Source organism: Belonocnema kinseyi, chromosome 3, assembly GCF_010883055.1.
Source record: "Belonocnema kinseyi isolate 2016_QV_RU_SX_M_011 chromosome 3, B_treatae_v1, whole genome shotgun sequence".
In the NCBI taxonomy this organism is placed as follows: domain Eukaryota; kingdom Metazoa; phylum Arthropoda; class Insecta; order Hymenoptera; family Cynipidae; genus Belonocnema; species Belonocnema kinseyi.
The window spans coordinates 88238156-88263852 of NC_046659.1; the positions used below are offsets into that span (position 1 = coordinate 88238156).

At 31.1% G+C, this 25697-nt stretch overlaps 1 protein-coding gene across 7 annotated transcripts in view; it reads right to left on the minus strand.

The window, feature by feature from the left end:
• Positions 1-411: 411 nt before the first annotated feature.
• LOC117168782 (SEC14 domain and spectrin repeat-containing protein 1-B) overlaps positions 412-25697 on the minus strand; it is a 40399-nt gene continuing 15113 nt past the window's right edge. For 6 of the 7 annotated variants that reach the window (XM_033354578.1, XM_033354576.1, XM_033354580.1 and 3 more), the window contains 13 exons: positions 19861-19961; positions 19580-19789; positions 17300-17485; positions 16857-16971; positions 16547-16788; positions 15689-15811; positions 15437-15628; positions 13584-13798; positions 10446-10734; positions 5976-6133; positions 3640-3814; positions 1151-1367; positions 413-1040 (listed from right to left, as the gene is read on the minus strand). In XM_033354578.1, the coding sequence (XP_033210469.1) occupies positions 670-1040; positions 1151-1367; positions 3640-3814; positions 5976-6133; positions 10446-10734; positions 13584-13798; positions 15437-15628; positions 15689-15811; positions 16547-16788; positions 16857-16971; positions 17300-17485; positions 19580-19789; positions 19861-19961 (2594 nt within the window). In that variant the 3' untranslated portion in view covers positions 413-669. Of the gene's footprint in view, positions 1041-1150; positions 1368-3639; positions 3815-5975; positions 6134-10445; positions 10735-13583; positions 13799-15436; positions 15629-15688; positions 15812-16546; positions 16789-16856; positions 16972-17299; positions 17486-19579; positions 19790-19860; positions 19962-25697 lie in introns of all 7 variants that reach the window. The other variant, XM_033354575.1, reaches the window with a different exon arrangement.

Consider the following 25697-nt stretch of genomic DNA (forward strand, 5'->3'; position numbering starts at 1 on the left):
CCCCCCCCCCCCCAATAAGAATATTTCTACTAAATACCCTCCTACAGTCATATAATTAATAATAATGATTGATTTATACCGTTTTTGAAGATTTAAATGTTCTACAAAGAACAAGCTTTTTTTCTTTGATTCAAACAAAATATAATAAAAAAATAGCAGTTTAAGTAATCGCAAAGTTTATTAAAATGTAACGAACCGCCAAGAACATCATTTTCTACTTCAGCCCAAGTCTGAGAAACTAAAATGCACTTTTTCTGTTTAATTCGATTAAAAAATTCGTATTTACAGTAGAAGTTAAAAGTTATAGTCATAAGGAAAATTTTTAAATTAATTTATATATAATTCAATTCTTCTTGGGTACCGTACTCATTTTCACACTTACCCTTACTCCTTCAGTACTCAGCTAACAAATTGATTCAAAAATGCTTTATTTACAAAAATAAAAATACAGTATTAAATACGTAACAATACAACATCATTATTGGATTAATTGCGACGAGCCAAGGCATTATTGGATTATATGCTTATACAATCGTGCTTGCATTGCATTTTTGTATTAATTTGAATGATTATGGCGTTGTTAGGTTAGAACAAAAAATCAAATTGGATTTCCTCCAATGAGGTAGCTGTCCATGAAACTACTAGGAAACTAGTAGTGATAGCTGAGCTTTATTCGCACGCAGATAGTCTATTGTGAAGAGCCATTCTGAATTTGCTATATTGTGAAATCTCTTCAGCACGACTCACCATTCGAGCTTTTGTAAAAAATTCGGCTTCTTCAAATCCTCCATTTACTCCCCTTTCCGCATCTTTCGATTCTTCCTTCGTTCTCTCATAATTTGAAGATAAAACATTTGCTTGACGAGCTTCAATCATTTTTATTTGATTATATTTAATCATTGAAGCGGATCCATTCGAAACATTTGAAGCGTAAGATTGCTCCTCTTGCTCGCATGACCATGACTTTGAATCGAAACCTGAAAAATTTCCATTGGCCTGCTTGGAAGGATCTAAATCGTTTTTTTTGCAGAAAACGTCGTCTGTAAGTCATTTTATAAATCTTTAAATTGGCTTCTTGTGATAAAAGCATTTATAATTTAATACCTATACATTATTAAATATAAGTAAAAGTTTTTTAATTGTCACCTACTTTTCGTTATTTCGGAATTGCTAATGTCTAAGCCTGGAGCAGCTTCACTTTCTAAGGTAAGTTTTAAATCTTGCATTTTTTTTATATCGCAATGTTCGTGATTGTCATGTGTTGTATTGGAAACCAATTTATAAGACGAGACTCCCATTCGAGTGTCCTGAGACACTCGTAATGTTGTTGTTTCCGTGACTTCTTTAACTACCTTTCCAGTTTTTTCCTAGAAAAAAATTATTTCATGAATTTACCCTCCAAGACTTTAAAATCCAGAATGAATAACAAAGTATCACACGAAGCTTAAATCCCGCAGGGTTGTGTCACAAGTACGAATAAACGCACTTTTGATTCAAAATTTTATCTTGGATTTCATTTAATGCACGCCTAAAATATTACATAAAACATACAAAAATGATTTTTTAGCAGACATCAAAGATCAAAATACGTTCGAAATAGGACAAATGGGGTGATTTAGAAGGAAATGAGGGAATAGTAGGGGAATAAAAACCATAAAGATGAATTTTCAACCAAGGAAGATAATTACCAAAAAATTACATTCACAACCAAACAGTTAAACATTGAGCCAAACCGACGAATTTTCAAAATATTACTTTTTAAGAAAACAGTTAAATCTAAAAAAAGTGAATTAAGGCCAAATCATTTTCAGCTAAATAAATTAAACTTCCAAGCTGCAAGGATGAATTCTCTACCAAATGGTCGAACTCATCAACAAAACATTCAAAATTTCCACTTTAGAGATGATTTTTGAACCAAATAGTTGAACATGAAGAATCTACAACCAAAAAGTTAAATTTTCAATAAAAAAAGATCAATTCTCTAGGAGAAATATAAAAGTTGATATTTTAGTAGAAAAAAGTATTGAATTAAAAATAGTAAAATTAATTAAAAGAAGATGATTTATAAAGGAAAATGTAATATTTGATATATTCACCAAAACATATTTGATTTTTAAATTAAAAACAGTTGAATTCAACCAAAAAATGCAAATATTCAACAAAATGGTTAAATCATCAAATAGAAAAGATTAATGTTCAACCAAGAAATATTTTTCATTCAAAAGAAAAAAAAATATGAACGAAAATTTGGAACTTGGTACGAAAAGAATAGAATTTTTAACCCAAACAGACGAATTTTCAAAACAGCAGTTTTAATTTTTAAACAAAGAAGACCAATTTTCGAGGGGTTGACAAATCTTGAAGCCATGTGAACACGTGTAATGAAATCTTCTAAAATATCTTAAATATTTGAAGAAACTTGAATTCAATTCAAATCACTTGAATTCATTTTAATTCGCTTGAATTTTCTTGAAATCCCCTGAAATATTTGACTGCGTCTGAATTTACATGAAGTCGCATTAATTCACATGAATTAACGTGAATTCACGTGAAGTTACTTAAAGTTACTAGAATCCCCCTCAATTCTCTTGAAATCACTTAAAATCTCTGAAGTCTATTGAATTTACCCGAAGTAACTTGAAATGACATAAATTCAATTGAACTCACTAGAATTCTCCTGAAGTCACTTAATATCTCGTAAAGTATCTGAAGTCATTTGAATTGACATGAAGTCACATGAATACACTTGAAGTCACTTGAAATCACTTGAAATCATCTGAATTCATGTGAAGTCATTTGAATTCTCCTAAAGTCAGTGAAGTCTTCTGAAGTAATTTGAATATTTTGAACTATTTCGAAGTGAGCAGAATCTTTAATACAAAAAATTGTTTTTTAACCAAAGAAATGGATCTTTAACCGATAAAATATTTTTCTTCAAGTAATTCAATTTTCAATTGAAAACATTAAGTTTTTTGACAAAAAATTACGAATTTATAACAAAAAAGATAAATTTGCAAGAAAATAGTTGAATTTTCAACTTAAATATATTAATTTTTAACATTAACTGAAATAGTTAAATTTATAGTTACAAAATTAAATTTTAGCACCTCCTCTTTTTCAGCCCCGCGGCTCTCATTATGAAACTGCGGAGGCTATGAATTTTAGAAATGGCGTAAACTCGGAGTTTCTCTACAGTTAAAAATTGCAATTCTTGTTTTATCCTGATGATGTAAGGCTCATTTTGTTTCTTGAAGTATTCTCTGCAAATGTATTTGGTACGTTCTTACTTTCAAAATATTATTTAAGGAAAACTTTGTCTATAAAATAAAAAATTGTAATTCCTGAATTAAATATTTGAAATAAAAACGCACCAAGAAAATTTGTAGAGAGCGTTTAGAAGTATAAAATAAGCATTGCTAATTTTACTTTAAAAAATGGAAAAGTATAAATCCCTAAGTAAATACCGTTAAAAATACCATTTTAACAAGAAATATTTTTTTCTGAAGAAATCATTTCTATCATTATTTTTAACAATGTTCATTTTTTAACTTGAGGTAACTAGTGTACATGCTCAAGAAAAAAATTCGTTTTCTCAAAGTGTCAATGTACTCATTTCAGATCAAATGTCATTATTCTTACCTCAGTGAACCTTTGAATCGTTACAGCTCGATCACACTCCGTCGCTTCTTGTTTCGTAGGACCTGTCACTGTAGATTTTATAGCTATTGGTTTGATAATCGCTGGTTCGCTTTTTTTCTCTGATATTGTCGGTATAACATATTCTATTGGCGATGAAGCCTGGTCCACACTCCTGCTAAAGTCAAAATATAATTATAATTAAAAATAATTTACAATTAATTTATTCTTCCACATTTAAGCTTCTATGTTTCCGCTCGACTTTCACGTGTTATTAATTTTGCACTTTAGATTAAAATGATTGAAATTTAAAAATCATGATGCATACAATTTTTAAACGATTTTTGTAATTTTTTTATTTTTAACGCTTCAAGTTCACATTCAGTAATTTTGAGAGTATTCAATTAAAACTTGTTAATTTGCGAGTCCTTGTGACTAAAGTTTCTTTACTTCAAAAGTAAGGAGGCCAAAAATAAAGGGTGAAAAATGTAGGTAAAAATGACGTAGATATTATTTTAAATTAAAGATTCTTTTTTATTTTTATTTACTGAAAGACAAGCTTAGGTTCTTTTTATTGAACGGAAAATTACCAGAAAGTTGTTTTTGTTTATAAAGACCTGAAATATTTTAGACGTCGATTGAAAATTTGGCTAATAATATTTTTCAATTAATAGCCTTAATAATTCAAAAGTTTTAAATTCAAATATTTTCAAAACGATAATAGCTTTAAATTTAAATTCTAGTAACGTCAGAATAATTTAACTAATAAATTTACAAAATTTGTTCAATTTTCATATTAAAAGCCTTGTTAGTCAGTTTTATATTTAGTAATATTATATTTAAATATTCTAAAATATTAGTTTCGTTTACTTTAGTCGTTTGAATTTTCTAATGAATTTTAAATTTAAATATTCTAAATGGTTAGATTTTAATTATAAACGTATTTAATTATCTCGTTTTTGAAATTCTTCGATATCGTAAAATATCAAATTGTAAGACTTGATAATCGCATAATTTTCATTTTAAAGAATTTGTAGTTAAACTTGTTTGAAATTAATGCATCCATAATAAATTTGAGATAATGAAAAATTAAAAAAATCAATTAATTTTGTTTTATTGTAAAATGTTCTAAAATATTGAACATTGTAAAATTATGGCGATCTTATTATATATTCTTTTTCCATTTTTTAATTTTTAAATGTAATACCTCATGGTTGTCTATTTTTATGTTGAAAATTAAAAAAATTATTCATTCAAAATCTAGAGGTATTTGATGGAAGGATTTCTAGAATTAATTATAATTATATATAAAGTACTAAAAATTAAACGATTTTAAAATAAAAAGTTACAAATTGTGTGGTTTATAGTCAAAATAGATAGAAATATAGCTATCTGAAATTGATGCTTCACTGATAGAATAATTTCTCTAATTTTAAATGGTTACAATTTTAGAGTTTTTCATTGTTGCCTTTCTTAAGTTTTGATTATGGAATTAAAATTAGGATGATTGAATTTTAAAAAGAGAGTTCAATAATTTAAAATTCTTTATTTCTAAATGGTTTAAATTACCTTGAAATAAATACAATTTTAACGGTTTAGCGAATACAAAATTTTGAATATCATAATTCTTGGCAGTTTTCCATTCAAAATTGTTTTTTCTGAACATTTTTAATAATAATTCAATTTTAAAGAATTTTAATGGAAAATTGTTCCATACTAAACAGCTAAAAAAGACGGTGACTTTCAAATATGTAATTTAGTTTTTAATTTCAAACTGTCAAATGTTAATCGCTTCAAATTCAACATTATTTAAATTTAAAAGTTTCCAATTTTCAATATTGAATGCTTTGAATTAGAAATGATACAATTTTCAGTTTTATAATTTTAAGTGATCTAGTTTTTAAAACTCGAATCTGAATTTTTTAATTTTGAGAGCTTCTGACAAAAAAAGTCAATTTCAAATTATTCAATTCTAAACGCTTTTATTTATAAAAGATATAGGTTCAGTTCTTTTAAATTACATTCGAACTACTGTCCTATGTCAAATTTGATTAAATCTAAAATTGTCTGATTTTGGATGTTTTCCACAAAAATATACATAGAAATTTTTTAAGCTTTAAGTGCTTTTAATGCGAAATAATTAATTATTGATTGAAAAATATGAAAAATTCTTAGTAGTGCATTTTCTGCCAGTTATTAATAATATTCTTTAAATTATCCTTAAATTTTATATAAATAAACAGAGCAATATTTTTTTTTGAAAACAAATTCAGAATACACATAAAATTCTATAATATAAAACTTCAAAATATTCAAACGTCTATTAAAATTCCACTCACCTCGCCAATGCATTGACAGCGTCTTCATATTCTGAACACGTCAAGATTGATTCGCTTCTAGATCGAAAAACCGGAGTAGTTGAACACTCTGTTGCCGTCACGTATTCTTCAATATTCGAATCATCGACATTTTCAGTCGATTTTTTTTCATCTGAAGTCTAAAACATAAATACTCCGTTCTGGATATACCCTTTTGGTATTATGGATTTTTTAAGGACTTTGCACCAAATGTGCAAAGAGCATGAAATATTATTACAATTAATAAATGTCATTAATTTATAATAACAACTATTATTAATATAAATAGTATTATATTAAATATTAACTGTTATTGATATAATTTAAATATTAACTTGGAACGTAAATAAAATCAACAGGTTAAGGGGCGTTCAGAAACAACGTTACGAATTTAAACCATTTGATAATGATCTTTTCATGGTTAAAAATTTTTTTGAGCTATTTTCCTGTTTTCAAGAAACTTGAACTCACTTTTTTTCGCTTAATTGCGAACTAAATGAATAGAACCCTAATGAGCATATCAAACTTTTCTTCCCTAAAAGCTATTTTTGCATTTTAAGTTTTCCCTGTATATTTTGGAATCAGAAGTTATCTCGTTTGGTTAAAAATTCTACTATTTGGTTAAAAAATGAACTATTTGGCTTAAAATGCAACAAGGTTCTTAAAATGATATTTTTTGTCGAAATTCCACTACTGGGTTTAAAGTTGAACATTGACCTTTTGTTAATTCAAAATTAAAGTCATTGGTTAAAAATTCATTACTTTATTGATAATTCGTAGTTTTTGGTAGAAAATGGATCTTCTTGGACCAAAAATCAACATTTTGGTTGAAAATTCAACTATTTTGTTAAATGCTAAACTCTTTGCTTGAAAATTCTTTTTTTTTTGGTTGAAGAATTATTATTTTATATGGAAATTCATCTCTTTAGCTGAAATTTAATTATTTTGCTGAAAATTATTATTTATATTTTTTGCTTAAAAGTGATTTTTATCAGTAAGAATGTTATTATCCCAATTTTGGTTTATATATATATATATATATATACATACAGTGAAACTCTACTATAGTGCCTATTTGGAGGATGGCGGTGGGTAGGAACTAACTCATTATAGCCCGCTCAGCTTTTGTTTATTCACGCCTGAGTGATCTCCTGAATGACAACCACAGACCCCGCGCACCTCCTGTACACCTACCAGCGACGTGGCATCGATGTTCGGAAGCACTATAGAAGGGAGGAATATTGAAGGGTTTCACTGTAATTGAGAACTGATATTTTCTGGTTGAAAAATCAACTATTTAAAAAATAAATTCAACTATTCAATGGAAAATTAAACCCTCTAGTTGTAAATTCGTTTTTTTGTTCTTGTTTGGTTCAGAATTTATCCTTTACACTGAGAAAACTATATCGCATGAATTACAATATATATAGTGATTCCTGCGCTATATATCGTCATTATCGCATTATAATAGCGCCAAATCGTGATATCGTACATTGTAAGTTTTAACATTATATACCACATAATTGTGCAATCTATAACTTAAGAATTTAATTTTATTTCGCTATCACATTGTATTTCTACGTTTGTGATCTCGCGAGGGTTCAAGTCGGGAACATACGGTCACAGGAAAAATTAAAGATAAAGTTTACATCAATTCCAGGTGAAAGATTCACCGAAACAAAATTAACCTTGCCAGATAAACTACACATGAATCGAAGATAATTTCGGATTTGTAACCTTGCCTGGATAATCTTTCATCTTATAATCACTCCATTTTTATTCGAGGTGTAGTGACAATTACGACGCCAGTGCTATCCAGCGTCGTTTAACTTCATTAGAGAGAAATAGGGATTCCCATCTGTCAGTTACATTTTGCGTCGACTAGTTCAGAATTATTTTCCTAACCTCAGTTGCAGGTCTTACCTGCAGCAATTTTGTACTTTTTTCTGTAATTGTTTTAAATTTGGTGTCCCGATTTATAGCTCGAACTCACTCATACACTGCCTTTTTCCCATTGCTGCTAAGGACGCCGTACAGCAGACGACAGCAACAAAATTTAACTTCATTTGTTTCTGTGATATTAGTGCATTATAATATCGTACAAAGCTCCAGGACCTGATTGTACATTATCATATTGCGCATTCTTGCAATATAGAGGTTTTGCGATATCATTGTACGATATCTTTTTCTCCGTGTATAATTCATAAATTCAACTTTTTGGTAGCAAACCAATGTGTTTTGTTGAACTTATCTATTTGTATGAAAAATTAATCTTCTTTGTTGAAAATTCATAAATTTGGTTGCGAATTTAATTATTTTGTTAAAAATTATCAATGTTTTGACACCCCCTAAAAATTTAAACAAGGAAATCCGCATTGACAAAAAACGTGAGATTTTTTGATTAAACAACTTGGAGAAAAAACAACTTAAAATTCACAGCAGCAAACGTCTTCTTCTAGGAAAGTCTATCAAATTTATTCAAAGAGTTGTTCTTCCATTCTTTGACATTCAAGAGAGTGAGAGTGACAATATTGGTACCGGAAATTTATTGACAATAAACGTGGAAAACATATTCTTGTAGGAAAAGTGTTTGAATTTATTTTAAGGGTTGTTTTATCGTCCCTTGAACATTCAACCAAGGAGTCGACATTTCTTAAATACAAAAATCACGGGAGATTTCTTTATTATACTATTAAGTTTAGGAATCACTTTAAAATAAATTTGGAAAACATCCTCTAGCAGGAGAGATCGTTTGTAAAGACTTTTTTATCATACTATTGGTCAGGAAATCAATTAATTATAAACGTGGGAAACATGTCCTAGGTGGGACAGTTGTTAAATTTACTTTGAGAGTTGTATTAATATCCTTTAAACATTTAAACAAGGAACAAATATTGCAATAACGAAATTCGCATTAAAAAATAAGCAAAAGAGTGGCGGAATTTTAATTAAACTATTCGTGTAAAAAATCACTCAAAACTAAGTGTAGGAAGCGCCCTATAACAGGAAAAGTGTTTGAATTTATTTCAAAAGAGGTTTAAGATTCACTAAACACCTTAGTAAACCAGTTTTCTTCGAACAGCCATGCTCTACAAAACTTTTATGATCTAGAAAAATCGGACTTTTTGATAAGGTCAAAAATTCGATCAATTATTTGCTAGGAAATGTCTACTTCATTTTTGGAATTTTTAAGGGAACACAGAACAACCTTTAAAATAAAAATGCTTCCTGTACTTATGTCAAAGTCATTTTTTATTTCAATGGTTTGATAAAAAAATCTCACGTGGTTTTTCTATTTAGATGATGTCAGCGTCCTTGCTTGAATTTTTAATGGATGTTAAAACAGGCTTTTAAATTAATCAAATAAATTTATCTGGTGTCACATATTTCCTACGTTTGTAGTGAATTGATTTCCGATACCAATAATATCTCTTTAGGAACATACCTTCACATACACCTCAAGATATTTTTGGCTGAAAAAAAATCTTGAGCGATGTTGAAACAATACAAAATAGAAAAAAAATATTTCCAAAGTTGGAAAACCTGTGTGATCAGTGACCTTAAGTTTCCTTTAAGAGGTATAATAACAAAATCTCGCGTGTTTTTTATTATAAGGAAATGCCGATTTTCTTGTTTGAATGTTTAAGTTAGTTAAAACAACTACCCTCAAAATATATTCAATGAAGTTTTGTTTGAGCCGATTTTACCCACATTTATTGTTAAGTGATTTCTCACCACCAAAATATAATCCTATTTCCTTGCCTGCGCATTTATAGGTTGTTAAAAACAAACCTTAAATAAATTTTAACACCTTTTTTAGTAGGTTACGCTTTCTGCGCTTATTTTAAAGTCATTTTTAATTTCAATAGTTTAACTAAAAAATTTCACGTACAATAACACAATTACTTAATCAAAAAAATCTCCTGAGACTTTGCTTGTTAGAAAATGGCGATTTGCTTGCTTGAATACTTAAGAAATGTTAAAACAACTCTTCAAATTAGTTCCGACACTTTTTATGTCGGAAGACGCTTGTTGCACTCATTTTAAAGTCATTTTTAATGAGTACGAAATTTTTTTTTCAGTGTGTCTGATCGAAAAAAATGAAGTATCTAGCGAAATTTAACAAGTTTTTAATATGTACAACATTTCAATAATTGGAGGCTTGGCGATTGTTTGGCTAAAAACTGTACATTTTTTTCATTATTTTATATCGAATTGTTGATCAGCAGTTTGGAAATTACAAAAAACTTTTAGAATTAGACATTTTGTCAGAAAGCTATTTTCTGCGCATTTAGTGCTGGATCCTTGACCAAAAAGAGTGCTAAATAAAGAAAGAAGCAAGTAAACATCCATAAAATACTTAATGGTCTAGAATTCGTTATTTAGTAAATCTAAATTCACTCTCCTCGCCACACTCTGCATAAATTCAACAACACAAAAATATTCACCAACCTCATTCAGAGTCTCCTTTCTTTCTTCCTTTTTCATCATCTCAGCGGTTGAAGAAACCAGACGCGGAGAGCTCAAGCGGCTTGAACTGTTACCAACAAACTTGTCATCCGACTTTACTAAATCAGTCTCCAGATTTTCTGGACTTCCTCGATTTCTTGCTCCAGCTTCACTGAGTTTTGCATCCAACTTTTCCGCGAGCTCCGTAACTTCCATCAATTTATTCGAAATTGACTCTATCGCTGACAAATTTCCACTTTCATCCGGAGATCTTCTCTCCGAGTCGGACATACTGCGAAAAATAGTTTATTTTACACCATTAATCGAAAAATTGACCCCTTTCGTATCCCGTTTGTTTCTCAACTAGCGAAATAGATTCCAGACAGCTCGTGTAAATTACATAAGATAGTGACAGCGACGGTCTGACAGCGCGAAAGAAGTGAAAAGGTAGGTCGGTGGTCTAATTTTGTTGGAACGTCATTGCCATCAGTGCATGCGCGCAAATACTGCAAACGAATGAAAGCAGGGAAGGTTATTTTCACACTCTTCGTTTTTGCGACTGGAAAAACTCAGAACAGTTCGTTGCTTCGTGAATATTTAGAGCAATTTCACAGAAACATTGCGCAAATAAATTAAATTTCGACACGTAAAAGGGGAGTTCTAACTTTAATCTTCCTGAGCCTGGATTCTTCATTAAATACGAATCATTTAAACCAATCCATCCATTTTCTAAAATATCTCTGGCGTTGTTCATATAAAAGAACGACTATTACATTCTCATCAGAGTAGGATTAGATTTGTGTAAAACTTGACCCCCCCCCCCCCCCCCCCCCCCCAGTTTTTATTAAATGTCCACGTTTTGAGACCCCCTGAATCCCAAAAACAGGTTTTTACGAATGTCTGGCTGTCTGTATGCCTGTATGTTTGTATGTATGTATTTTTGTATGTCTGTGAGCACAATCACATTTGAAAAGATTAATCTATTAGATTGGCTTTAGTGCACTCTTTTAGTGTCCCAAACTAAAGGTCAAATTCGTTAGCCAGCTATTTTGGATAACAATTAAAAAAATTAGCGCATTTTGAATACTTTTGAGACGACTTTTTTCAAAATTTAAAAATTCTTTGGACAGATATTAATAGTATTCAAAAATACGATCAATTTATCGTAATGACTTTTTTCACGAAACCAAAAATTACCAGAGTTATAGCATTTACAAAATTCCAAAAGACACGGAAATGAACATTTTAAGCTAAATAACGCACGATATGAAAAAAAGCCGAGAAAAGAAAAATGTTGATTTTGAATGCCCTACAAGATTATCATAACTTTATTATCATAATTTATAGAATTCATGAAGTTCAGTTAATATACTGAATTTCATCAATTGTACAAAGTCATTGAATTCTCTAAATTCCCAGAATTTTATGAGTTCCTTGAAGTCTCTGAACTCTTTGAATTCTCTAAGGTCCTTGATTTCTTTGAACTTCTTAAATTCTCAAAACTTCTTAAATTCCCTGTATTAAGAGAGTTTAGGTAATTCAGGTAATTTAGGAAAGTTTGAGTTTTGAAGGCATTCCGATAAATTCAGAGAATTTAAGTAATTAAGCGAATTTAAAGAATTCAGATAATTCGTAAAATTTTGAGAATTCATTTAATTCTTTGATCTCAAATTATCTGAATTCCTTGCATCCTCTGAATTTCTTAAATTCTTTGAATTTCTTTAATTTTCATAGTACCTTGGATTCTTTAAAGTCCGTGAGATCTCTGAATTCATTAAATTCTCTGAATTTAATGAGTTCATTGAAATCGCTAAACTCATGAAAATCTCTGAAATCTCTGAATTCTCTTAAAATTGTGAATCTTTTGATTTTTCGTATTTATATAAATTCTCTGGATTCCCTGACTTTTCATATCATTTTGAATAATCTGAATTTTTTTACTACTATGAATTCCCTGAATTCTCTAAATTCTCTGAATTTTACTAATTCTTTGAATTCTATAAATTCTCTGAATTATATGAATTATATGAATTATATGAATTCTGTGAATTATTTGATTAATTCTATTATTTCTCCGAATTCCTTGAGATCTGTAAATTCATAGAAATTGGGGAATTCTTCGATTTCGCTGAATTATCTAAATTCCCTGAATTACCTTAATTCTCTGGATTCCCTGAATTTTCGAAATACTTTGAATTATCTGAATTCTATAACTTCTATGAATTCTATGAATTATATGCATTCCTTGAATTGTATGAATTCTATTCTATTTTTCTCTGAATTCATTGAATTCTCTGAATTTCCCGAAATCCCTGATCTATTTGCTATTCCCGGAGTTCTTTGAATTCCTTGAACACCTTTGAATATCTCAATTATTGGAATTCTCTGAATTTTTTGAATTCCCTGATATCCCTGCATTCCTTGAATTCTTTGAATTCTCTGACTTCTTTGAATTTCAATAATTCCTTATATTCTCTGAATCCAAATAGTTCAGGGTATTCAGAGAACTTCAAAATAATATAGGAAATGCAGGACATTTTAAAAATTCAAGGAATTCAGATTCAAGCTATTAAAACAATATATAAAACAATACACAGAATCCAATGATTTCAAAGCAATTGAAAAAAATTTAATGTGAAATCAAATTAATTTAAATCAATCGTAATAAAACAAGGAGTTGTCTCCAAAAACAGTTTTTCTATTAGAGGACCGACACCAGAGTGTTTATTTTAGACGGTCACGCTTAAGATACTTTTTTAAATGGAGGTATCGAGCTATTGCAGAATTGCATTTTTATTTAGCATTATTTATAAGAAGAAAATTGGAATCATGTCACCCAGTTGCTATATATCATTACTAACATACTGCCAATTACGCAAGCGCGTAAATGTACATCACGTACTTCATCCGCCATACACCTAATCTGATTTAAACTAAAAACCTCACCCCTACTCATCTTGAGTCCAAACACGCCACCAGCGAAAAGTTTTGATAAGCGGATAAGAAAAGATTCATCGCGAGAGGTGAATTCAATCCGTAGAGCAAGTAAGACAGAAATATTGCACTTCGATGATAGATGAATGTTTTAATTTGAGACCACTCATACTGAAATAGATCAAAAAAGAAATAAAGAGTTCTTACCGCAAAGGTTCTTTTAGCCTCGTTCTTAAAAGCCTCCCAAGCCTCACCATGCGACCAACTTCCGGTAGGAGCTTTTCTCTCTTTATTAACACTTCTCTAATTCCTTCTTTTGGACAAATATCAGTTTCTGGCGAAGCAGTGGTTTCCGATTTTGACTTTCGTTTTCTTTGTATATTTTTCGCAATTTGAATCAACTCTGTCAATTGTTTGCAATGCTGCAATCAAAAATTTGGTCACATTTTTTATGGTATATTAACTCAGGATGTGGAGCGATTTTGAGTAAAAAATTCAAGGTCTTTTTCAGGTTTTCTAGGTCAAGAAATCACATTTTTACATATTGCATTTTTGAAATCTTTTTGAAATCTGTTGGAAATCTTTTGAAATCTTTAAAAATCGTTTTTAAACATTTTGAAATTTATGTTAAATCTTTGAAGTTTTAGTGAAGGCTTTCTCAAATCTTTTCAAATCTTTGTGAAATCTTTTGAAATCGTTTGAAATATTTAAAAAAAATTTTAATATTTGAAATCGGTTATACTCTATCCCTTTTAAAAGTTTTTGTAACTTTTTGAATCTTCACGAAATGTTTGCAATATTTGTAACATTTTTATGAAATCTGTTGTATGTGTTTTTTCGAAATTTTTAAAATCCTTGAAATTTTCGTGAAATCTTTGAAATCCATTGAACCTTTTAAAAATTGTGAAGAAATATATTTTAAAATACTTAAAACTTTCAGATCTTTTAAAATCTTTGAAATCTGGTGTACACGCCTTTTTAAAAGGTTTTAATTCCTGGATATCTTTGTGAAATTTTTCAAACCCTTTAAATCTTAGCGAAATCTTTTAAATCTTTTGCAATGTTCTAAGCTTTTGTTAAAGATTTTGAAATATATATCTTAAAAATATTTTGAAATGTTTGAAATGTTTCTGCTATGGGCATTACTCATTATAATCCTGAAACTATGTTAATATCGATATTTTCAACTAATGATTTTCATGGTTTGTAAGTTGAATATCATAAAAAATGTATGCTTTGATATTCTATTCGAAAGGTGTAAGTTTTTTAATTTACTGATCAGTAATCATGTAAATTATTATTAATTCACTACTAATTGATTTGACTTCATTTACTGATGTATTATCTGATCAGGAAATCCACAAACTAATATCATGTAAAATTCTATCTTAGAAGAAAAGAAATTAAAAGCTCAATAAATTATTCACAATATCAAAGTCTATTTATTCCAATCTTTAAAATAAGTAGTACAAACGTATCAAAAATTGCTTTGATATCTCTTTATGAATTTGACAATTCACAAAAGATTGATTATATCTTAATAATAAAAAACCACGACCTTCAAGCAGGTTTTATGCCGCTACACATTCCTATACATATGAGCGCATGCCGTTATACACTGCTAATACTGTCCGAATCTCAGAGTGAGAGCGAAAGTGAAGGGTGGAGAGAAAGAGAGCGAGCGAGAGAGGAGAGAGGGAGAAAATGGGAAGAATCGAAGGAGAAACAGAGATGGAGTGGGATGGAAAGAGTTAGTCAGTGGGATGGAAAGAGTTAGTCAGTGGGAGATGCGAAGAAGCGATAGAGAAGAGCAAGCGTCATCCTGAAAGCGTTAGCATCGAAGCGTCACCCATTTTCGCAAATTCACACCGTGCCATAAAAAGTTATTTCTTAAAAAATGATTGAAATTGAAGTTTTTCATGAAAAATTTAAGATCATTTTCAGGTTTTCGTAGTGTAAAATAAATTCAAGATGAATTCCAAATTTTCAAGGTTTGTCCATTATCACGGTCGCTAGGCATCCTAAATAAATCCGCGTTGCAGTACAATAATGATACTCACATCATCAACATTCCTGTGAAAAACGGCACAAACCCTCAATCTGGTGAGCTGCTCTTGCCCAACCGAGTGTAGTTGTCTCCAGGCTTGTCGCAATCTACCTAATAAATCGGTATTTTCCTCCAATGGTAATTTACAAGAGAGCCTGAGGACTCGGGCTCCGTTTATCAGCTGGCATCCGTACTCGAATGTGCCCTAATTTAAATAAACCGTTAAAACTATCATTTTCTATCTTTTGAAATTATCCTCAATTACCTTTGCTGTATCCTGAAAGGATTGATGCTCCTCCTTTTGAGACTGAATTTCGTTCATATTGCAACCAATCTCCACGTGACCCCCCAAAAGTACATCAAATAGATCATCTAACCAGAGAACTGCCTGTAAGAATATTAATGTTCATCCTTTCTGTACCTACTTATTAATATTTATTTAACAAAATTTTATGAACAATTATATATATTTATTTAATAATATTTATTATTCTATTATAGTATATTAATTTAAGATTTGGAAGAAAGAACATGATGATTCGGAAGGAAAGGAGGAGAAAAGGGAGACGAGAATCAAATAGAAGCATACGGATTCAACAGATGTGCTTAATTTTTTATTACGAAATCGACTGAAAATGTCTTCCAGATTTTTGTGTTCAATGAAACTTTTGTTATGTAGAAAAGTTGTTTAACTAATTAATAATTGTTGCCGATTTGGAAAGTTTCATAGCAAAGAGTCAATGGAAAGACATTACCAGTCGATTCCGTGAACAGAAATTAAGCATATTAGCTGACAAATAACAGAACTCTGAATTTATTAATGAAACATGTTCAAATTATTATTAATTCTTGTAAATTTGCAAAGTATCGAAGAAAAGAGTTATCGAAAAGAAATTCTAAGATGAATCCGGAAAAAATTGGGTCTGTTGATTGAAAAATATCCAAACTGTGAATTCGTTTATCAACATTGTTTGAATAATTGCCAAATACAATCTATCATCAATTAATCGTGGAAAAACTTTAATTTGTCTCATATTTTATAGCTCAACCCTGCATTTCAATAAGCGAAACAGTACTAATTTCGAAGATCAAGTTTTTTGATAATGAAAATGTAAAGACATACCTGTTCTGCATCACTCTCGTATGTATGCACCATTCCAATTTGTTTAAGGGTCAATTTTTGTAACTCAACACTGTCATTAAATATGTTCTTTCTAGCATTTGTCGCGTCCAATATGTCTCGAACGTTGATAATATCTTCTTCATAATCAACATGAACATCCCGACATAAAGCATCCTTGACTGGCATCGAAAGAATATCTGACAACTTTTCACCTTCTTTCACCAAGTCATTCTCAAGAGTTTCTAAAATTAGTTTAATTTTGGTAATTTCCTAAGAAGGATTCAACTTCAGAGAGAAGGCATTTACCTACCTAACATGGCTTGACTTTTCTCAAGCTTCTGCAACTTGGCTTCTGCTTGCGAATAATCATGTGATCTATTACCCATAATTAACTTATCAAAGACTTCACTTGTTTTATCAAAATACTGTAAAAATGAAAGTTTATTTATGATCTAATATAATAATAATATTGATTCATTAATGGAAAACTGGCGCGGGACAATGAGGGAATAACGTACTGTCATTTCAAAGTCAATTAAATAAAAATACTAATTTACAAAAAATAAAGATCAACTAATATATAAAAAGGCTAGATGAGTCGGGACAATAGCGTCAGGGGCAAACAATCACAAACTTTATTAGAAATAGTAAACATTTCTTAATTACAAAACTTATGAAATATTTTAACTAAGTCAAATTAAATAGGCTCAACAAAATTTGGACAAATAGAAAGGAATTATCCATAAAATATACCTCAGAAACGAGTCTAAAAAATCTTTGGGAAGTGATAAGAACGTTTCTTCGTCTTTCTAATCTAGTAGCAAAGCTCCTACATACAAAATCCATAAAATCTCTTTGGGATTTGAGATCATCGGATATACACCCATTTGGCACATTATCTATTCTGTGAAGAAGTTCAGCATACCGTCCGTATGTGTCCTACCAAAATAAACATATAAATAGAATAGACAGTTCTTTAGAAAAGTGATTTATTTTGAACGAAGGAAATAACTCTGGTGATCCGCTGAACCTATGCTTTATCCGAACAAGCAAATCGATGTAATCCAAATAATAATACAGTGTAATCTTATTAATCCATTGTAATTCTTTATAATACACTTTTTATCCGTGGTAATTCACTTGTAATCCGGATTACTTCCGTTCTAATTTAGAGTGATCCATTTTAATTCGTGGTAATTCACTCGTATTTTAGACTAAGCTGATCAAATCGCTTATAATACAGCACAAGTTACTTTTAATTCAGAGTAATTTACGTAATTTGGAGTAATTCAAGTAATTTGGAGTAATCTACTCATAAGCCGTAGTAATCATCTTGTAATCAAAAGTAGTATACTAGCAATACGCTTGTTATTCAGGGTAATACACTCGTAATCCATAGTAATCCAGATCTAATCTCGAATAATCTACTTATTAGCCGGAGTAATGCACTTGTAATCCAGGAAATTCAAAGTAATTAAATATATGGCGAAAACTTTGTCTTTTTGGTAGAAAATGAGTTAATTTAACTTAATGGTGAACCATTCCATTTTTAGTTAAAAATTCAATGTACTTAGTTGAAAGTGGAACTACTTTGTTAAAAAAATCTGGTTTAAGCTTTTGAATTTTATTTAAAAATTGCTTGTTGAGAAATTTAAATACTTCCTCGGAAATAATTTTTTTGTTTGTTAAAAAATAAATTTTGAACTGAACATTTAATTATTGAAAATTTAACTGTTGAAAATTCGTTTTCTTTTTGGTTAAGTCATTAATTTTATAACAGAAAATTTAACTGTTTCACGTTTGGTGAAACAATCAACTTTATTTTTTAGTTAAAAATTAAATTATTTACTTGAGAATTTATCTATTTTAGTTAAAAATTGAACTATTTGATTAAAAGTTCATGTATTTCGTTGAAAATTCCAGAATTTTTTTAAAAAGGAATATTGACAATGTGGCCCAGCGGAGATGTATTACGCAGGATTACAACAGATTACCGTGGTCTACCTATATTCTATATATAAACAATTACTCTGGATTACCATAGGTTACTCAAATTTAAAACAAAATACATTTTCAATAAAAAAGATTAATTTTCGAGTAAAAAAGTCGAATTTTTGATAAAATATATGAAATTTCTACTAAAAAATACGAATTTTCTCTTCAAAATAATCACTTCATTTTTCAGGGGGTAAAATGATTTTTCACTTGAAAAATTGAATTTTCAACCCAAATAGTTAAATTGTTAACGACAAAGATTAATTTTCGACAAAAAAAACGAATTTTCAACTAAAAAAATAAATTTTTAGTTACAAAAATTAATTTTTAACCAAAAATCGAATCGTTGAAAACAACAAATTTTTCACAAAATAGTTGGAAACTACTTGGATTACCTATGTAAATTATTCCGAATGACTTAGATTTTCCTGCATTATAGGTAATTTTCTTTGGATTACAATTGGATTACTTCGATTACTTGAATTACTCCGAATTATTTGTATAAAAAGTAGATTACGCCGGATTACAGGTAGATTATTCTAGATGAAAATGTAATTATTTCGGATTACAATATGATTACTCTCAAAAGAGAGTGGATCACTTTTTCAGAATACTATAATTACTCGGAATTGCTTGAATTGCGGCAGATTACAGGCGGATTACTCTGGATTACACGTGGATTACTCGAAATACTTTCAATTAAAAGCGTGTTACCCCAGATTCAAACGAGACAGTTCTGGGTTACAAGTGAATTATTCCTGATCACAAGTGGATGGCTCTGAATTACAAGTATATTCCTTCGGATTATAAGTGAAGTAATGAAGACTGAAAGTGAATTACAAGTTTATTACTTTAGATAACAAGTGAATTACTTACCACTCAATTGGATTACTTCGGATTCTTGATATTGCTTCGAATTACTGGAATTACTCCGGAGCACAAGTAGATTATACCGGCTTACAAGTTCGGAAAACAGATAGTTTTCGCTGATTACCACATTTATTTACGACTCAGAATAAATAAGATAATTTAACTTACCCGACACTCGAGTTCTAATTTTTCATGTTCTCTTCTTAATTCTTCAGAGGAAGCCACATCAAATCCAATGTGGTAACGTGCGTTAAGCATAGAATCTGCTGGACCTAGGATCCAGTTTGTTACTTTAGACACACCTTCCTCCAAGTTCTTTATTTCTCTAACTGTATCTAGATTTCTCTCCATCTCGGTCCAAGCATTTTCAACTTCTACCTGATATAAATAAATCCATTAATTATCATTAACAGAAAATTAAAATTAAAGACAAAATTATATGCACATACTTGTTTGAGTTCAATCGAATCTAAGACTTTGTGAATTTCCTGAACTGCATCTAATACATCCTGAGCTGAATCTCTACTCATGCTGCTAATTAACGAACGTCCTGTTTAATTTGAAACCATTTTTATTACAAATTAGTGACTGTTTTTTAGTTATCTCTGATAGAGAACCGTCCATAAACTACTTGAACATTTTTCAGCTATTTTATGTCAACCCCCTGAGAGTAACGTAGCTAGTGGCTAAATACGAAATAAAGGTATATTCTGCTTGATTTTTTACAAAGATAAGGAAATAATAGCAAATAAATTCTTTTAAAAACAATTAATTTAAAGGCACTGCACTGTATTCAATATGAAACGCTTAAAATTCCTTAGATTTAAAATTGAAATATATTGCATTTTCAACAAAATAGTTTAATTTTCAACCAAAAAAAGTTCCATCAAAAGAAATGAATTTGCAGCCCTGAAATACAAAGAGTGACGCCAAAAGAGACTGTTTTTTAGCATATTTTGTGGACCTCACAAGCGACCTGGGGAAAAAATTTAAAAATATGTTACAGGTATATAACTACTTGTCATTGAAAACCAAACTGAGCATCGTTTTTCGTTTTGAGAAACTTTGAAAAGAAACTACCCCTATTTAGGGGTTTAGAAGACCTAAAAAAAATTAAAAAATAGGAAATACCACTTATTATAAAATAATTTGTCACATCAACCCCTTATCAATCAAGAAAATACGAGATTTTACTTTTGTAAGGCTTATTTTATAGCCGAAATACAATAAAAATGATTTTATTTTATTTTTTTTATCATTACACCATTAAGCCATTTCCCTTTCGGGGTAGGCGTGACTCACTCGGTAGGGGAAAGGAGTAGTGTGTGGAAGGGATAGAGATTTTTCAGATTGATTCAGAATTCTCTCACTATTTAAGTAAATAACACGTTCCTTCCGCAACACTGCTCCGACCCAGGTTGCTGATCAATCTCTCTAGCAATCAACCCAAGCGAAGAACCTCACGAAGTCGTTATGTAAGGTTCCCCACTTGGGTCCATTAGTAGCCAAGGTCTTTTGTTTCAAGCGTCATTCACTCTACTGACACTCTTTTTATTAACTATTTGCCGCCATACTTTCTTGTCCTGGCATACTTCTCTAGCTTCTTTTATGTCCATGCATTTTTTCATGCAGGTTCTCGTGTTTCTGTGACTTCTTATGTTTCTTCTAACTAGGGTATCATTCACACATTCTAACCATTCTTTCCGCGGTCCACATCTGGGCACGCTGCCATTTACTTTACCTTGATACACTTGTTTCGTTAGTCGTTCATTTGGCATTCTCTCAACATGTCCGAACCATCTTAACCGATTTCTTTCTCATGTGTCTACTAGCGTCTCTTCTGCACCACATTCCTTTAGAATTATCTCGTTACTTACTTTGTCCATCAAGGTTTTCCTGCATATTATGCGAATGAATCTCATGTCAATTGCGTTAATTTTACTCTTATCTTTTTCTTGATAAGTCTATGTCTCGCTACCGTATAGTACAGTCGGTACAAATATAGAATTATGTATTGCCATTTTAGCTTTATTTGATACATTTTTACTTCTGATAAGGGGACCTGCTCTACCAATAACCTTCTAACCTTCATTTATTCGTCTATCTAATTCCTCATCTATCTTTCCGTACCTAGTAAAAAAGCTACCAAGGTATACGGACTTATCAACTTGTTTAATTGTCTCATCATTTAATAAAATATTGCATAGTGTTTTCTCACTCTTTCCTTCGAACACCATAGTTTTTGTTTTATTTGCGTTAATTTTAAGGCCTATGCTCTTCATGCTTGCATCTAGTTTATTCCACATTCTTTGTAGGTCTTCGATAGACTCTGCCATAACAACCATATCATCTGTGAACGCTAACCCACGTACCCTTATTGTTTCGAGATCTACACCCTCTTCGTCGAAGGGAGCCATTCTTAAACAACTGTCCATTAATAATATAAATAACCATGAAGACATAACGCATCCTTGTCTAACTCCTTGAATAATATCGAAACAGTCACTCAGTTTCCCATTCACTCTTACACTCGCTTTAATACCTGTATATATTGTTTTTATAGCTTGTAGGATCCATCCATTGACTCCATACTCTTTCAAGACTTCCCAAAGTTTACTTCTATCTACCTTGTCAAAAGCTTTTTCTAGGTCAACAAATAATCAGAAAACTTTTTTTCCTACTTTCAAACTTTTTTTTGTTATTTGCCTCAAGCTAAATATTTGATCTGTACATGACCTTCTTGGCATAAACCCACTTTGGACTTCCGAAATCTTTGCTTCTGTTATTTTCATTACCCTGCGAATAAGTATTTTTGAATATATTTTACTTACGGTGCTTAATAAGGTAATCCCTCTGTAATTATTGCACTCGCTTTTATCTCCCTTTCTCTTGTATATTGGTACGATAATTGCTTCTTTCCAATCGTTTGGGACGTCTCCCATCTCGAAACATAAATTTATCAATTCGCACAGTCTTATGTGGTATGCACGCGCCACCGTGTTTAAGCATTTCAGCGTTAATATCGTCTACCCCGGCAGCCTTACCGTTTTTCAAGTTCTTAATTATATCCCCAACCTCAGTGACACAGACTTTTTCAATTGAGTTCTCCATCGCATCGTGTTCAACATCGCAGTTGTGGTGTCCTATAGCTTCATCTCTGAATTGTCTCCTAAAATAGTCTCTGAAAGCCTCTAGTATTCCACCTGCATCATATACCATTTCCCCCCTACTATTTCTCATGTTGACAATTTCTGTACTATTGTTTCCTTTCATTTTTTTATAAAGTAGTTTCCTGCTCCCTTCAGAGTCGTTTTGTATTTTTTTCTCTTCTTCTGCTCTAATTGTATTTTTACTTTCTTTAACTAATCGTTTAAGTATCCTGTTTTCGCGTCTATAATCATTTCTATGTCTATTTCTTTCCTCATAGCTAAGACCTGCGATGTTTAAAGTTCTCTTGTACGCTTCTCTTTTTGCTTTTTGGGCAGCCTGAATTTCATCATTCCACCACGCATCACCAGAAATTCTTCCTACAACTGCGGTACCACACACTTCGATCGTACATCTAACAAGGATATCCCGTAACATTGTCCAGGCGCCCTCTAAATCTTTGTTTTTTATACGGTCCTCCTATGTTGCCCTATCTATGTTTTAGACCAGGTGTACATGTGGATCATTTTATGCCTAAACCAAGTATTTGTAATAAACAGATCCCTTTCTAAGCATAGACCAACTAATTTATCTCCGTTATAGTTTGTTCTTGGATCCCCAAAATTACCTAATACTCTTTCTGTATCCTGATTTTGGATGCCCACCCAACCATTCATGTCTCCTAGTAGAATTATTCTTTCCCCACGTTCGCAAATGTTTATTGTGTCATTTAAAGTGTCCCAGAAAGCGTCTTTTACTTCTCTAGGATCACTATCAACCGGCGCGTAGCATGCTATGAAAAACAGCCTTCTGATTCCTACTTTCATTCTAGCCCACAGCAGTCTGGGATACACGAAACCATGATCTCCGAGGTGCTGCTTTGCTCTTTCATTCAAAATCAGATCTACTCCTTGTTTACCATGTGATTCACAGTCTACTCCTGACCATATTTCAAATCCGCCTTTCAACACGCCATTTTTATGTCTTTAGTTTCGCATCCCTTTTTCTTTGTTTCGGGCATACATAAAATATCTAGTTTCTTCACTTCCATAGTTTCACGCAATTCTTTTACCTTGAGATCATTTACTCTCCTAGCATTCCAAACACCCAGTCTCCATTCGTCACCTGAAACATGAACTTTAGATTTTCCGTGTGCATGCCTTTTGTCAGCAAAAGTCCCAGTCCTTTCCGAGGCTATTTTGTAGTTTGTATTATTCATTGTTTAGATTATACGCCCAACTAACACCTTTATGCAATAAGTTTATTTTCTGAGTCGAAATCATGTCAAAGCTAAGTATCAAATCGTCATATGGTGGCGATTGTAGTTCTAACGTCAGTCCCACCAAAAACTTCAGTTAATAAGGGAAGGTTGGGAGAGGTAAAACTGGAACCGAGAGTCGTCTTGTGTTTGTGTTTTTGTTTCCATGCTGAGACATGGACCAGACATTTGTACCCCTAATCAAAAGAATTGATTTGCCACCGGATAAACAGAATTTTTAAACGAAAAGGATGAATGTTGACAGAATTGTCGAATTTTGAAGGAAATGATTTAGTTTTGAGCCAAGTAATACAAATTTTGACAAAAAAAGAACAATCAACAAATTTCATTGTAGGCGTCGCGACTAAAAAGAATAAGTATGCACACATGTGCATACACACACACACACACACACACATATATATATCTTCCTTTGCGTGTTTATTTTAGGCCTACATCTTTGAATTTACAGTAAAAAGCGAGTTACCACCACCCCCCTCCCTCCCCCGGTTCAAAATCTCGGCATTATTTTTAGTTTGTAGGTTTAAATTTCTTTTTTTTTCTTTCTTTTATCGTAAAATTATGATGAATTGCTATGAATTAGTTATCTTTAAGTACGTTTCCGGATTTCCTAGTAACTGCATATCGAAGCATAATTTTAAGAAAGTGCATTGATACTAAATTTAAAATGTTGTATTTGGCTTTTTCCCCAACCGAGTTTATAAAAGACCGCTCCGAGTATCGTTAAAATCATCTTGTGTAAGGTTCTCCGAAAACACACACACACACACACATATATATATATATTGAAAGTCAAGAAAATTTCAATTCCAAATGTGCAAAATTGAAGAAATATAAAATATAAATCCAGAAAAAAATGTAAAAAGCCAAAAAAGACAAATTTTCAAGAAATATTCAAATCCGAATCAATTCCAAAAACAGGTATTTTCGATAAAACAGTTGAATTTTCAACAAGATAGATAGATTTTCACTTGAAAAGAAGATGTCAACCAACCAAAACAGATCAATTTTCAACCAGACATTTGTACCCCTAATCAAAAGAATTGATTTTCCACCGAATAAAAAGAATTTTTAAACGAAAAAAATTTTTGGAAATTTGAAAAAAAAGGAAAGTGACGCTTATTTTGGTTTCTAACTTTGTTGTTGCGGATGAAAGACTTAGAGAGTTAGTCAAAGATACAAGGGTCATGAGGGGTACTGAATGCAATACTGATCATTACCTTCTGATCTCAAAAATTAACATAGGTCGGGGTTGGAGAAAAAAGAGACCCAAGAAAGCAAAACAAACGCGAATCAAAATTGAAAACCTACAGAAACCGGATGTGCGAATAGATTTCCAAAATAAGATAATCGAAAGCATAGATAGGGCAACATGGGAGGACCGTATAAAAAATAAAGATTTAGAGGGCGCCTGGACAATGTTACGGGATATCCTTGTTAGATGCGCGATCGAAGCGTGTGGTACCGCAGTTGTAGGAAGAATGTCTGGTGATGCGTCGTGGAATGATGAAATTCAAGCTGCCCAAAAAGCAAAAAGAGAAGCGTACAAGAGAAGTTTGAACATCGCAGGTCTTAGCAATGAGGAAATAAGTAGACGTAGAAATGATTATAGACGCAAAAACAGGATACTTAAACGATTAGTTAAAGAAAGTAAAGATACAATTAGAGCAGAAGAAGAGATAAAAATACAAAACGACTTTGAAGGAAGCAGGAAACTACTTTATAATAAAATGAAAAGAAACAAAAGTACAGAAATTTTCAACATGAGAAATAGTAGGGGGGAATGGTATATGATGCAGATGGAATACTAGAGGCTTTCAGAGACTATTTTAGGAGACAATTCGGAGATGAAGCTATAGG